The sequence below is a fragment of the Colossoma macropomum genome, unplaced genomic scaffold (assembly GCF_904425465.1).
Source record: "Colossoma macropomum unplaced genomic scaffold, Colossoma_macropomum, whole genome shotgun sequence".
In the NCBI taxonomy this organism is placed as follows: Eukaryota; Metazoa; Chordata; class Actinopteri; order Characiformes; family Serrasalmidae; genus Colossoma; species Colossoma macropomum.
The window spans coordinates 46,772,953-46,787,747 of NW_023494792.1; the positions used below are offsets into that span (position 1 = coordinate 46,772,953).

General features: G+C 39.1%; 1 protein-coding gene across 3 annotated transcripts in view; it reads left to right on the forward strand.

Moving 5' to 3' along the window:
- Nucleotides 1-14,795, forward strand: part of tafa5a (TAFA chemokine like family member 5a) — a 149,399-nt gene that overhangs the window by 85,111 nt on the left and 49,493 nt on the right. For all 3 annotated transcript variants that reach the window (XR_005007533.1, XR_005007534.1, XM_036577365.1), the window contains exon 2: nucleotides 7,105-7,254. Coding sequence is in view for 1 of the 3 variants with exons in the window: in XM_036577365.1 (XP_036433258.1) it covers nucleotides 7,105-7,254 (150 nt within the window). In the remaining 2 variants the exon portion in view is untranslated. The remainder of the gene's footprint in view (nucleotides 1-7,104; nucleotides 7,255-14,795) is intronic.

Below are 14,795 nucleotides of genomic sequence, written 5' to 3' on the forward strand. Positions count from 1 at the left end.
CCTGTCCATCACCCATAAATGATCATAAACACAGTGTTAAAAACTAAAACTGTTGTGTATTGCTCAGTGTTGACCATGGTGAATGCTCAACTAAGAACAAATAGCCACAGAAACCTGGTGTCCTTAATAAAATGTCTTGCAATAATGCATCAGCAGAGAAGAGCATCTAGAGGACCAGCATGCAGACCTCCAAATGAGTTTACTCTGCACTTTTGTGGCCTCTATGCCAAAGTCAGAAACAATATTATGCAAGCCAGGAGATTGAACGTTTTCCTCTGCTCATGTAGGAAATTTTCAAAGGAGAAGCTGACAGGCAAAACACAGACTACTGTTTCTGCAAAGGGAAGTGCTAAAGAAAATGAGAGAGAGAGAGAGAGAGAGAGAGAGAGAGAGATTTCCCCGCTGCAATGCACACATGACAAGTCATTATCTAGCATCATCCAGGAGAACAGGGAGGAGGAGGAAGTTAAATGAAAAGAAAGATGATGAAGAGGAAAGTAGAGAGAAGGGGGGGGGGAGAAAAAGGAGCAGACGTCGACTCCCGCTGAGAGTGACACGCAGGATTAAAAAGCCTTCATCACAGGGTGCAGAGGGAGACGACATCACAAACAGCAGCAGTAACTATCGCTGCCGATTTGCGTCCATTTAAAAACAACAGCGACGGTAATGATAAGGCTGATAAGTGCTGGCTGAAAGGAACAGGAGGAGAGAGAGGGAGGGATGGAAAAAAGATAGAAAGGTTAAAAAATAGCAAAAACGCATTAAGAATTAAGAGAAAGACATTGCAAGTGCATGTACGTCCGTATTTAGCAATTAATCGATTAGATGTTTGGAAGATGACGAACAAACTGACCTCACGCCTGAAGTGATGTTTGCCGATATTCACGATGGACGGTGGTTCATTTAATCTCTGTGTTCCAAAGCCCTCACTGTTCTTTTGAAAGCTTCTCGTGCTTTTGTTTGAGTTGTAGCATATATCCACATTTTTTACCTTTCTGGTGCTACATGCACAAAAGCATATTTCAGTGATTATACTGATTGAGTTTCATTAAATAGCGATTTTTTTACAAGACTCTTACAAGACTCTAGTCTTACAAGCTACACTGTTTAAGACTAAGGGATTTGGAGACCTCTCTGGTGGAAATGTGTAATTGCACACAGTATACAGCAGAACATTGTGTAACATGGGTTGTGCTTTGGACCCTTTCCCTAAGTAGATGAATCTGATGATTGCAAGGGCATTGAAAGAGTATTCAAAAAGTTAAAACTTGGTAAAAGACATTCTTCTGAGGATATAAGTGAAATATTTACTGTAGTCATCATAGCTTGTCTGTATAACTGTGCCTGTGACGTTAATACATAAAGACATATGCTGTGGTCCAAAAAACTGCCATGAAATTGGATTCAACACTGCTTTTAAATTATTATTTCAGGCTTTACAGGGTGACTTGCACTGTAAAGCACAGGCACACCATATTTTAGCATGTTTTTCCTGCCGAGTAATGCTACTTCTTTCGATTTGAACAATAAGTATAACATAGTGCGACTTTAAACACATACAATATAAGATGCAGACATAGTAGTCAAAACTGTCTTCTGTAGTCAGTACCAAAATTGAAAATTTCTGTTTTTTGTTTATTAGTGGAGGTACAGAGTTTAGAAAGTAGTAAAGAACTTGGTCCAGAAAAACCTTATAAGCACCACTATGCTTCAAACACAAAAAAAGGAAAAAAAATGCAGCAGAAAGATGCAGTGATTTGAGTTTATATGGCACTCGCTGATAAACCGTCTCATATTCTGACTGCTATTGGTCCAAACATCACATGGTCACTTGCATCACCAAATGAAGGTGAATTGTTCATTTTCCAAAAAGTGTTTCAAGTGCTTGTGGAAATACTTTGAAATTAAGGCAGATGAGCAAGTTAATGTAGTGTACCTCAAAACCCATCTGCAAATGGTGCCATCACTTATTTCAGACATTAGCTTTATCATCTTGTCACAGTTCATTTCGAAAATAGAATTTATTGTTTGACAGTGTTGACCTTAATCATGCTGTGCATAATGTGATGTCACTCATACCAAACAAGTTACACATGTATCAAACAAGCTAATTGCTTTAACATTTGAATGACTAGCTTTGAGTTTTAACCCCTTAACAAGCTATGAGTCCACCAGCAGGCCCAAAGTTTTATTACACACTTGTATAACCTAAGAATAACTCCATTAATTTGCTTTAAAGTCCCTGTATTTACTGAATAATAAGGCTTTGCATAGTTTATAAATAAAAGATTATGCATAATGGTTTGGTGTCAAATCATCAAATTTCACTGATATGGTTGTCAACCCCTCAAATGTTGGCATTGTGGTGACTCTAGATACAGGTATCTTTGTTCACTTGGTAACGTATGCGTTAACAAGTCTACCCAAAAACAAAATGTTCCTACTGTGGAGGAAACCAGTGCACTCCAACAATACAGTGAGCAACGAATTAACAGCTGTGTCTGGTAATTCTTCAGAAGAATGTCAGGATGTCCACCTATGAACTAAAACTCAAAAGGAGTTGGATTATGAAACATGACAGTGATCTAAAATATTGGAGTAAATGAACAACATTCAAACCGAAGAAATTCTTCCTTTCGGCTGAGTCAGAGTCTTGACCTCAATCTCAATGAATGACCTGAAGCAGACTGTAAAAAAGACATCAGGAAACTATACATGAACTAGAACGGCTTTATATAGAAGAACACATTAAAATTCTTCCTGCCGGAACGTTCAGCAGTTACAGAAAGTGTCTGGTGGAAGTCGCTGCCAATAAAGGAGGCTAGACTACTAATACACTGCATGGCTGAATGTTTGTGGACACCCCTTCTTATTATTGGCTATTTCAGCCACACCTATTGCTAATAACATTGCAATGCAAAACTTGGATGCATAAAATCAAGCATAAAGATGTGCAGTCTTCATAGACAAACACTAGCGGTAGAATAGGTTATACTGAAGATCTCAGTGACTTTGATAATGCCCCATACAGAAATGGTTAGCTGAGTGTGGTATTGAAGAACTTCACTGGCCTGCACAGAGCCTTGACCTCAACCCCATATAAAACCTTTGGGATGAAGTGCAAGGCTGACTGCAAGCTAGGCCTTCAGTTCCTGACCTCACTAATGCTAGTGGAATCTAGTGTAAAGCCTTCCCAGGAGAGTGAAGGCTGTTTCTGCAGCAAAGAGGGGACAAACTCCATATTAATACCCCTTGATTTGTAATGAGATGTTCAACAAGCACATATAAATGTGATGTCCAGGTGGGTTCACGTATTTTTCATTGATGACCTTGATCTTATAAACCATTCGCTCAGTAAAATGCACATTTAAACCTGTTTACAATGACAAATTGGAGGAAGCACAGTCTTTCGTTCTTGTACCCGTGCATTAATTTCCATTCAAATTATAATTTACATTCAGATTATGGATAATTTACATTCAGATCGTGGAGATTATGAACTGAGTTTAATGTGGATTCTGCAACATAACTTGAGTGAACAGTCCTTCGTTTTTAAATGTTCAAGTTCAAAATCTTAATATTTTGCATAGTATATTTTTAACAAAAGGGAAACAGCAGCCTTGTCTGAGACTTTTAAAGCTGTGTGGTGGATTTGCTTTCCAAGTGAGCATTTTAAATAAATGAATAATGGAAATTTGGCCTCTGCCAAATGGATATGATGCACCGCATGGGTCTCCTTGACTGTCAGTAAAACTCCCAGGTCAGCACACATAGGAACAGACGTACACGGAAGGCCTCCGTGTCTTGTTTCGCGAAAGGTTGAATAACCTATGTCGTCCCACACATACTCCTGTGACACCTCAGTAAGGCAGAGACTCTGATGGATCTCCATTAGCCCGAGTGAGACCTCTGCGTTGCTGTAATTAACTCTCACAGACTGGGTAGCCAGTCTGTGGGCTCCAGGCCAGATCAGATCAGACCTCTGACCCCACTGCCAATCAAAATGAAGATGTCTGGCAGTGGGGAAAAAAGGCCCCTGTGGACCAGCCCTGAGGCCTCTATCACCTACACACACGTACACAGGTTAATTGTTGTGGAGCGCCAGAGCAGAAGTGTCAGCTGGCTCTAACCAAAGTCCCATGCCACTGCTTTAATTTTGAAGTACATTAGTATGAATGCACTGCACTTCGTTTATAAGCGGCAAACACAGCAGTCAGTTTAGAGAGGACAGAGAAGCTCTTACAGACATAAAGTAAATACCTCTAGGCAAACGTCCAGAGGGGATCGTCTGCTTTCGTTCTGCTCTGCCATTATGTTCTAAGATGTACTTATGAATTAGACCATGTCAATAGGAAATCTTTTGTCATACAGTTCAAATAAGCCAGCTAATAATTTCAAATGTAAGTGACTGAGGAAACGTCTAAAACCCCCTATAAATGTGTCACAGCATGTCTGAAACACGGACGTAGTATGAATTAATGATTGAGACCATGCACTACGGAATGTATTTTTAATATCTGAGGCCACCCCCACCCCCCCCACATCAGAGATGGAGACTCGAGTCAGCGAATCAGGCTTAAGTTGCCTTTGAGTCTCATGTAGACTGACTCACAGCTTGACTCGGACTCCAGAACATTTCGAGCTGAAGAAGGCATATGCCGTATATGATGCTGTAAGTAAAACGCTATGTTTTTCAAAAGTGCCTGTCAACATTATGACTGCCATGTGCAGACATTAAGTGTGACTCTAATCTCTCACAGCTCACAGTGGTGTCAGGATTGGTATGGTTTCAAATGATGAGCGATTTATTGCAATAGGTGTTTAGGAAAAACTTCAGTTTGTAGACATAAAGCATAGTGTGTGCAGAATATATGCTTTTAAAGGAACTGGCAAAACAGTTTTAGAAGATATTTTTAGTAAGAAATAAAACACAAATCCTTGGTTAGACCGTATTTTAACCCTTTCGCAAGTACGGTTTTGCCATGGCTGGTTACTATATAGTATGGGGGAAAGTTAAAATGTTCAGTTTTAAACTCATCTCATAATTTCTGTCATCACCCCTAGAATGCAGTGATTCACGTTAGTGTAATCAAACATGGCTGCAACCACAGTTGGCTTCTTGTGATTATCTTTTCTTTTTAAAGCACTTTATATTTAGCAGTTTCAGTGAATCATAGAATCAGAAGTTATGATGCGTCACCACTTCGTTAAAACATCTGCACAAAACTGGCTAATACAAAATAATATTACCACAGGAAACAGGACAACGTGTAACAGCCTGCTGATTCCCCATAGCGTTCAGCCGATGACGTGGAGCCGATACTGCACAAAAACCACAGTCTAGAACTGCAGCTACGCGCATACTAAAATAACTCACTCAGTGGTCAGTGATCAGAATGTACTTGTGGAAGTGTTGATAGTATGCTAGCTAGCCTAATGGTTAATCTAGCAAAGATGTAATATGTTTGTTTTTTAGTAAGTTGCAGACTTCAAAACAGAATGAGTTGATATATTTTATACTGATATATTATTTTAGTTGTTGGGCTGGGCAGTATGACAGTATATATTATGATAAATTACTTTACAGTATGCTTTTCTGAGCATATTGTGGATAAAGGAAAAATGACCATATGGATGTTTCAGGACACATAGAAAATGGATTTTGTATGTGAAATGTTACATAAAAATCATTTGTGCTCATAAATGCTGATGTTATTTTATTTGGACACCTCTGGCTCTTTTTTGTCTGTTTCAGCTTAACAGATGTCAGAAAAAAATAAATATAATGACACATCGTGCATCTAAGAGTATTGTGATTAGAGTCACAATAACGGAATTTTAGCTGAGGATGAATTGTCATAAATAATTGGGATTAATGATTTAATAGTCTTGTACATGCTGTGCATCTAAAGTATAAACTGAAAGTGACCATATTGGCATATTAGCCATTTTGCTTCCTAGCTGTGTTTACTAGGTAGCTAACACTAGTAGTACTGTTAAGTTGGTGTGCTGGACTGTTTGGTATGCGCACAAACTCTCACGCTGATGTCTGTGGTTACACAGAATCTTGTCTTGTCAAGCAAAGCTTGTATTTATTTCTTAAAAGTGAAAACATCAAAACCCTCTCATTCTGCTAGCGTACATGCTAAAAATATTAGAATTGGCTACATGGATCTAAACAAATAAATCATCTAAATGTGCCACAGCACCAAGTTTGAAGTAAGACTTTGTCCTATAATGCGTCTGAATAAATGCATATACTGTTTTTTTATATTTACATTTAATTATGTTTACCCAGCACAATTAATTCACATTTTGTTTGTTGTGACTTAAAATTATTGTGAAATCTAATGTGGAAAATGATAATTGTGATCATCCTAAAGAACCACTTATTTCAAATAATTGTGATGAAGTGATTATGTAATAACTGTGACAGACCCAATCGTGATATTATATTTGTGCCACATAAGCCACCCCAACTTTGTTGAACATGTAGCAGTTTATTGACTATATTGAACATTATATAAGGGAGAGTGAAGCAGAAAGAGTGAATAGAGACTTTTTGTCCACACAGACTCTTTGTCCTGCCAGAGCCATCCCAGACAGAAGACTGTAACTGAAACCATTGCTCTGCACATTGTGCGCTGCAGTTCTGTATATAAATGATATAGCAAGTTTAGCTTATTTTCTGATAATAATTTGAGACTTAACTGATGTTCCTGACTAAATATTTGAGACTTAACTCAGACTGGCACTTCAGAGACTTAAGACTCGCTTTGGACTCACAGCTCAAAGACTTGAGACATAAATGATCAGAGACTCGAGACTCAGTATGTTGAGCATCTCTATTTTAATACAGCAGAATGAGTAGGATGATAAATACATATAAGGAATATTTAAGGAGACTAGATCTGGATTTTATTCAGTCAGGCAGAAGTGAAAATTCTGTGGCACACGTTAAATAAATTTCAGACCAGGACCCAGGAGGCCCCCCTGTTTGTCTGCACTGTATGCTGGCAGTGTTATGGATGTTTTGTGTAACTTGTCATGGGAGCATTGTGTAACGCTCTTTTTGACTTTTCGCTCTGTTTGTGCGTGCTGTAGGTCAGTTGGCAGCAGGAACCTGTGAAATCGTCACGTTGGACAGAGACAGCAGCCAGCCACGGAGGACCATCGCCCGGCAGACTGCCCGCTGTGCCTGCAAGAAAGGCCAAATCGCCGGCACGACGAGAGCCAGGCCGGCCTGCGTGGACGGTAAGAGGACGTTTATGCGAAAAAGAACATTTGTTGGCTTGCGCACAGTGCCACAGTAAAGCAGACCTTCAGTGATGCGTTTAGGAATATAGAAGCTGAAAAAGATATAGAAGTTAAAAAAGATGGACAGATATACCTTTTTGCTTTTTTTAGCCAGAATGGACCTTGATTTTCTATAGAAGTTGAAAAAGAACACAGAACAAAATTTACAGTGTACTGTGTTCAGTCCGAGTGTCTAGTATGCTCATAATCAAGCTTATGGAACATATTGTAATATTTTTTGTTTGTTTTTCCACAACTCCAAGTTCAGTCTTAGAAGTTGGTTGCATTTTCTACTTCTCACAATCCAAATAATCCCGAACATATTCAGTGAGGTTAAAGTCCGGATTCTGAGGAGGTCAGTCCGTTGTTCTGAGAACACCAGCAGCTTCTTTGTTTGATATTGCCATAGCGCTGAGTTGTCATCTTACAGTGGAAGGATGGACAGAAGTAGCTTTTTGCATTTTGCCAGAGTGGAGCTCTGAAGTTGAAAAAGAACAGTATAGAATGTACAGTGTGCTCTGTTCATTCTGAGTCTGTAGTGTGCTCATGATCAAGCTAATGGAACATATTCTGATTTTTGTTTTAGAGAAATGGTTTATCAAAAAATGAAATATGCTTAAAGTTGGGCTGGGCAATATGACAGTATGTATCAGTGTTGTGATAAATTTCAGCATGTTTGATTACAAAGAGAGCATAAGTGGTCCTGTTTATTTGAATTTAGTGCAGCACAGTATGTGCAGTGTTGAATACAATTCATTGTATTCATAGATTTTGAAAAAAATATATCACGACATACTGAGCATTGTGTAAACTTCTTATAGCATCGTGATATTAAATATTTGCCATATCGCCCACCTCTAACTCAAAGTTCCTCTTATCCCAAATGCAGTCGAACCCCCAAAACACGCTTGTTGTCTGAAGTCTGTTTCTTTAGTGTTTCACTGGAACTACAGGGCTGATGTAGCTAACAAGTAAGGAAGCTTATATCACATGAATTAGCATCTTGCAGGCTTGAAATCACCACACATTTGCCTCAAACCACGTTGAGTTATTAAGTAATCTCAGACGTGTTTATGTGGTTTCAAAGCAACTCTGTGCTAACTGTAGCCCTTTTTAGCCACTGTACTGTGCTAAGGTCAGACACCATCCTTCGTTTATTTAATTTGCAGCCATCATATGCGAGTTATTTATTTTTCTGCATCAAGATAAAAGAAGCAGAAAACATATTTATCAGAAAATTTTACAGAAGCATCAACAACTAAAAACACAAAATACATTTTTTCAGTATGTAATGCGTCCACACTTACAGCTTTCCCGTTTTTTTCATGAGTCTTACTTTATGTTTTTCAAAGAAACCTGCAGAGATATTTTTCCACATCTCCAAGATCTAGTCTTAGAAGTTTGCATTGTCTCCTTCTCACAATATAAGTAATCCCAAACATATTCAGTGAGGTTGAAGTCTGGAGTCTGAGGAGGTCAGTCCATTGTTCTGAGAACACCTGCAGCTTCTTTGTTTGATTTTCCCATAGTGCTGAGTTGTCTTCTCACAGTGGAAGGATGGAGAGAAATACCTTTTTGCAGTTTTTTAGCCAGAGTGGAGCTTGATTTTCTCCTCTTTCTCAAAGATGAAAGCTTTAAGTACTGTTTATCTGATGGTGATAACGTTGATGGTCTAACAGATCTGAGTATTTATAGTTATTTATAATTATAGTTTTCCCTTTTTTTATTCAGGGGGGTGGTCTTCTGTCTCGTATCTGATTTCCTGGTGATTAAATAAATGAAGGCTGGTCATTTGCACAGTACTGTATCTCTGATTGAAATTCATCATCCAAGCATCTTTAAAATCTCATGATAGAATTTTTCTCCAGGCACTTCTTGTTTGGTTTAGGGACGAGTGCATTGCTGAACTCTTGTTCACGAAGCTGCGTTGTGTTATGGCCGTAGCTGTGCTGTTGGCTTAGACTGTGTGAGGAACGGCCTGTTTATTTTCTGGCGTGGCTCTAAACGAGCAGGCGAGGCTAGCAAGCGTGGAAAAGAAACAGTGGGCTATTAGGACAACAAACCCCCTTTATTCCTTCCTCGTGCACGCTAGCATAGCTGAGCTTTAGTATTGGTGTCACAGCGCGTCTGGGCCCTCGCACGCTCACACACTCTCACTGAGCAGCCGTGGCCGATATGGCCCAGAAATAAGCCCGCAGAAGCAGGACGCAGTCCACTGGAGGGGAAGAAAAGGAAAGAAAGAAAGAGGGAGGGAGAGTGAGAGAGAAAGGGAAAGAAAAGAAACAAATGAGATTTCAATCAGTTTAATCTGCCGGAGTCCTCAAGGTCTTGGCACAGTTGTGTTATCACCACGCTCGGCATGACACACTCCTTGTCCTTCATTCAGCACTCTCCATTCCAGGAGGTCAATTCTTAAGTAGGATAATCCACAGGGCCGAGGAGCTTTGCTACTGTAATACTTACGCTGTATATATATGTGCGCATGTGAAAGATTACGTGGTTCAGAAAAGGATTGGGTCTATACATGAAAAGGTCAAGAGCATCCGCAGAAAAGCAGAAAAGGGAGGGGAAGCACTTTTGTATTCTTGGCGAGTATCTCTCACATCAGCTTGATTTAAGGGGCAAATCTCAGAATCTTGGATGCCCATTTAAAAACATGAGGAGATAAAGCTTACACAGCTGCCTCCTTGTGTTCGCCTCACTGTATTCCAGCGTCAGCGAATCTGCAGAAATAAAGGAATAAAGAAATAAAGAGAAAGGAAAGAAAAAGTTGAAGCATTCCTCCGCATTTCCAATTACATGCCAAACCATTCTGGTCGACTCAATGGCTTAATCTACTAGAGGGACATAGGCAGCATTGTTGGCTCTCGTGTTGCATAAAGACAGTCTCCCCCCTTATCAGTAATTTCATGCTCCCTGGTCCTTCTTCATCTGTAACAATGTGTCAGGCTGCTGATATTGATTTCTATTAAGAGGCGAGAGAACACAGAGAGGAGGGCTGCTTTTCCCCTGTCATCTTAAGCGAGGGAGCCACTAGACTGATTAGGAGGGTCTGGGCAGGATGAAATGATATCTCGGCAGGAGGCGTACACACACATGGTGCTGTGTGTTTGTTGATGCAGTGGTAACTATTGACATGATCAAAGCTCAGCTAATAGCGGAGATTGTGAAGGAGTGGAGGACTCTTAAGGGTGAAGGGCGTGAATTCTACAGCTTCTCTGCAGTACAGGGAGATTTTGGAGCTTTCTGTGGTGTTGCTGTATGTGTAGCTTTTACTACAGCAAAACTATAACATGGCTTTACTTGAAGACACAATATAATGATATTTACATTTTCTGAGGTTTGTAAAAGAGTTGGAACAAATAAAATGCACCAGCAAACCAGTTCCTGCATGTTTAAAAAAGACTAGAGATGCACCGGTCCAATCCAGCATCAATACTGACCTCATTAAACTGATCAGGTATCAGCCAGACGGAACTGAGTGCTCTGCATGCAGTTATATGCAAGTTTGTGCACTCGCTGGTCAAATTACATTTTTTTTTCTAAGTGAAAATAAGTTAACACACCCTCTACAGAGGACATGCTTCTGCACATTTAACTGTCTTATTATCGTTGGGGTCAGTTTGACCACATGTAAATGACTGACATCATTTTTGTTTTGCTTAATACTTAATTACTTTCCCTAATTTAATGGGAACAAATGGGAAAACAAAATTAAGATAATGACATGTTTTTAGTGTCCTGTACACATTTTGTACGCATTGATGTTCCCCAGGCTGTTTTAGCTGTACGAAACATTAGAAATGTCACTATAACATGCAATTTTAGAATCTTCAAAAAACTTCCCTCTGCTTTAGGGTCCTAACCTAACATAACCATACCTGTATTAGTCCAACAACCCCTGATAGTTCACATGACATGGAGGAGGGGACAACACACTTCCCACCAGGTATTTTTGATGATGTTTGATATTTTGATATATCCTGGAGGTTTAAATTGCTGGGGTCAAATTGACCACAAGGATAAAAGATGTTAAGTAACTTGAAGAGAACATGATGACTGTTTATTTGAACATATTGGGGGAAAAATAAAACATAAAATGTGGCCTTTTTTGTCCCAATATGTTAAACAGGTCAGTAGAAACTGCACACAAAAAATGCCTCAAATTCCATATTTAAGTGTGTTCTGTGTAGGTTGACTTATATTCAGTTAGAAAATCAGCAAAACATGTCATTAGACCAAGGGCGTCAAACTTTTATATATGACTGTAAAGCTAATAATTATGAATGCTATCTTTCTTTGCATTGCTTGCATTACAGGCTAACTTGTTTAAGTGTTTCTTTTAATTTATTTATTTGCAAACATGAAATGCACCATGTGCTTCTTTACAAAGCAATGCAGCATGTCAAAATAAAACCTGTATGAAGTATGAAAGGCACATCAGCATAAAACGTAGGGCAGTTCTTATTGTGTTATGCTTTAAGGCAGCAGATAACTATTTCTGACTTTTACATGTTTATCAATTTAATTTAGACTAAAACATTGTCAGTGAAAACTAGACTTTGTAGCCCTAAAATAAATTAGAAAATGTGGTTGAATATGAGAATGCAGTAAAACATACTGCAGAGGGCACCTGTGAAGAGTTTGGTTACTGAATCGTTTTAAATCACATATTAAAGGCTAATAGTGTTCATTGGTTATGAGGGGCAACTTAAGTCTTTTATTCATCCACTACAAGATCTATAAATGTGCGCATACATTTGAATAAGATGAACAATATAAATACACAGCACAGTATAAAGCTACAACGTAAAAGAAGTGCAAAAAGAAGTGGATCTCCAACGCCCTCCTCATCCTACACCACACATCAATGAGAGGGGAGAATTGGCAACCAGCTGTTTATATCAAAATGTAGAATTCTCAGTGTAGCAGCTGTGACTTTGATATTATGGGTAATACTCTAATTTTCATATACTTCAGCATTATGTCACGCAATGCTTTAGCAGTAAATTATAGAAGTTAGGTTTTGCTTGGACTTATGGAAGGAAATGGATTCATTACCTGTGCTAAAATTGAATAATAATCTTCCATCCACAGTATGTTAATGAAGTGATGAGGCTGTTGAACAGCAATTTTGGATAAATAAGCTTGGAAAAGCAGGAGAATGTTACTTTAATACTAACTGGTAATTAAATAAAGGTAGGGACAGAGAGACCCAGCAGCAGAGCTGATTTGCGTCTCTCAGGCTCTCTTTAGCTTTTGCATTTGCTTGACCATTATTATCACTTAAACACAGTTAGTGTCATTCGGTCCGCCAGTGTTATATCCCACATTTGGCCCAGTGAGCCTGCTGGGTGGAAGGTAATTGATTTAAAAAAAAGAGAAAGAAATCCTTGCATTGTTCCAGCTTTCTGCATGAGCCATTTGCCATTTTTCATGCTACAGATATGACAGCGGTACAATAGCATTATCAGATAGATCTGCACAGTACAGGATCTCAACTACAGAGTCAGAGTCACCATTAATCATCCCAATAAGCCCGTGTTCCATGAAAAATCTGTAGAAATGACGTTCATTCAGAGAAGATGCTCTGTTGAACAGTTGCATGGAGCTAAAAGCTGCTGGGATTCCTATATATTCTCCTACAATTGATGTCATAGAACCGGTATCATCAAATCAGCAGCAGATCCGGCGAGTGAGCAGGTTTTCTCTGGCTTCGACCCATCCTCCGAACCATTTTTTGCAGTTCTACTAAAATTATGTGGAACACCTACTGAAATGTATAAGGACATATATGGGATTTTAGCAGAGATGGGGACTCGAATCACATGTTCAATTGACTCGTGACTCAACTCGGACACGTTTAATTGACTCGAGATTTGACTCAAACTCAAGACTCAAGACTTAAAGCTCATGAAATGTCAGCCAGAGAAATAAAAAGCACAAAACAGATTGAATAGGGATCAAAATCATAATGCAAGAAAGGAATAAAACATTTTGTTTCCTTATTTGTAATTTTGCCTTTCAGTTTTACTGCAGTCATGCACAGTTTTGGGAGCTGAGGGCATTGCATTGTGGGTATTGTAGTAAAGTTACATTATTGCCTTGGCAAATGTAGTCACTGGTGCAGTGCATATTGCTTTCTTTTTTCTTATCTCACTTTTTTATTTTAATAAGTGAACCATCTGCAATAGATGCCAGAGCAACAGTACAGTTAGACTGTCTCCGGACCTGGAGCTAGTAATGGGAGACGCTCTCCTCAATTGTCGTGACCACAGTCTGGCAGAAATTAGGTGAACTACAGTATTTACAATAATCTCACAGCGACCTCAGGTTCAGCACAGCTTCAAATAACGATCCTTCCATTACGGGAAAACTTTGAACTCTGAAGAACAGAATAAAGCGCTACATGCAGTAAATGTGGTGTTTAAAGGAAAGATACAAAACTTAAAGTAGCTAATTTAGCTTTGATGTTAGCTATTCTAGCCAAAGTTGTAGTTACAGATAACATTCCTTTAAAACTTACTAAACTCCAGCTGGTTTAGCTATTACGCTAGCTAGCAAGCTTACTTACAAACTACAGGCTAACCAACCAATCAAGATTCACACGGGGTAAAAGGGGAGGAGGGGGGGATTTTTTAGGCTGATCACTAAATCTTTTAATGTGACCTATATCTGACTTTAGTCCGAACAGATCAAGCTGATCCAGAAGTAAACAGTCAAAATGGAAACATAAACCAGTTTGTTTTCTGTTGGGAAAACGTAGCAACAACTGCTCATTATGTTCTACTGAAAGTAGAGATAATAATTTGAGTTTAAATGTTCAGGTTTAGTCTTGTTTTCAGCACGTTCATCTACAAGACTTCCCTGTCAATTATTAGTATTGTGCAGTTTAGGTAATGTAAACTGAAGTTGATGTTGCCTGAGTTACGAATAGTTGATAAGCATTTCTTTCTCATACCAGTCTTGCCATCTTCCTGACTGCCGATGGATGCAGCTTCTGGAGGTTTCAGTTTCATTTTCACCAGCATTACAGGAGCTATCAAGAAGTTCCAATAGCTGACAGCTGGGCTTGTCGCCTAGAATGTGTTAGCTCGCTTAGTAAAAGGGCACGTTATTCAGCCACTTTGGTTTGAGTCCTTGGTTTCTCGACATTCTTTCAACTTTGCTGTGACAATGCGGCCACGTTCTGCTATGGCCGTGTTCAGCATTTTCTTTTGAAATCTCTTCAAACATGGAGTAATTGTGATAAGTGCCTTCTAATTTTTTGTTTGTACACAAATTGTACAAAACTCTAAATGTCTGTGAGCTCTGTTACCTCAATATCCCGTTAATGAAATCCTTCCTCACTGTTGTTGTCCATCTTTCCTTCTCGGCTGCACGAAATTATGGTGAATGTTAAGGCCTGATCTGGTTGTTCAGACTGTGTCACATTGCTGCATGTCGGATGCATATCGGATTTATGACCATGATTGGTCGTTTTTATCAACCGGTTCATT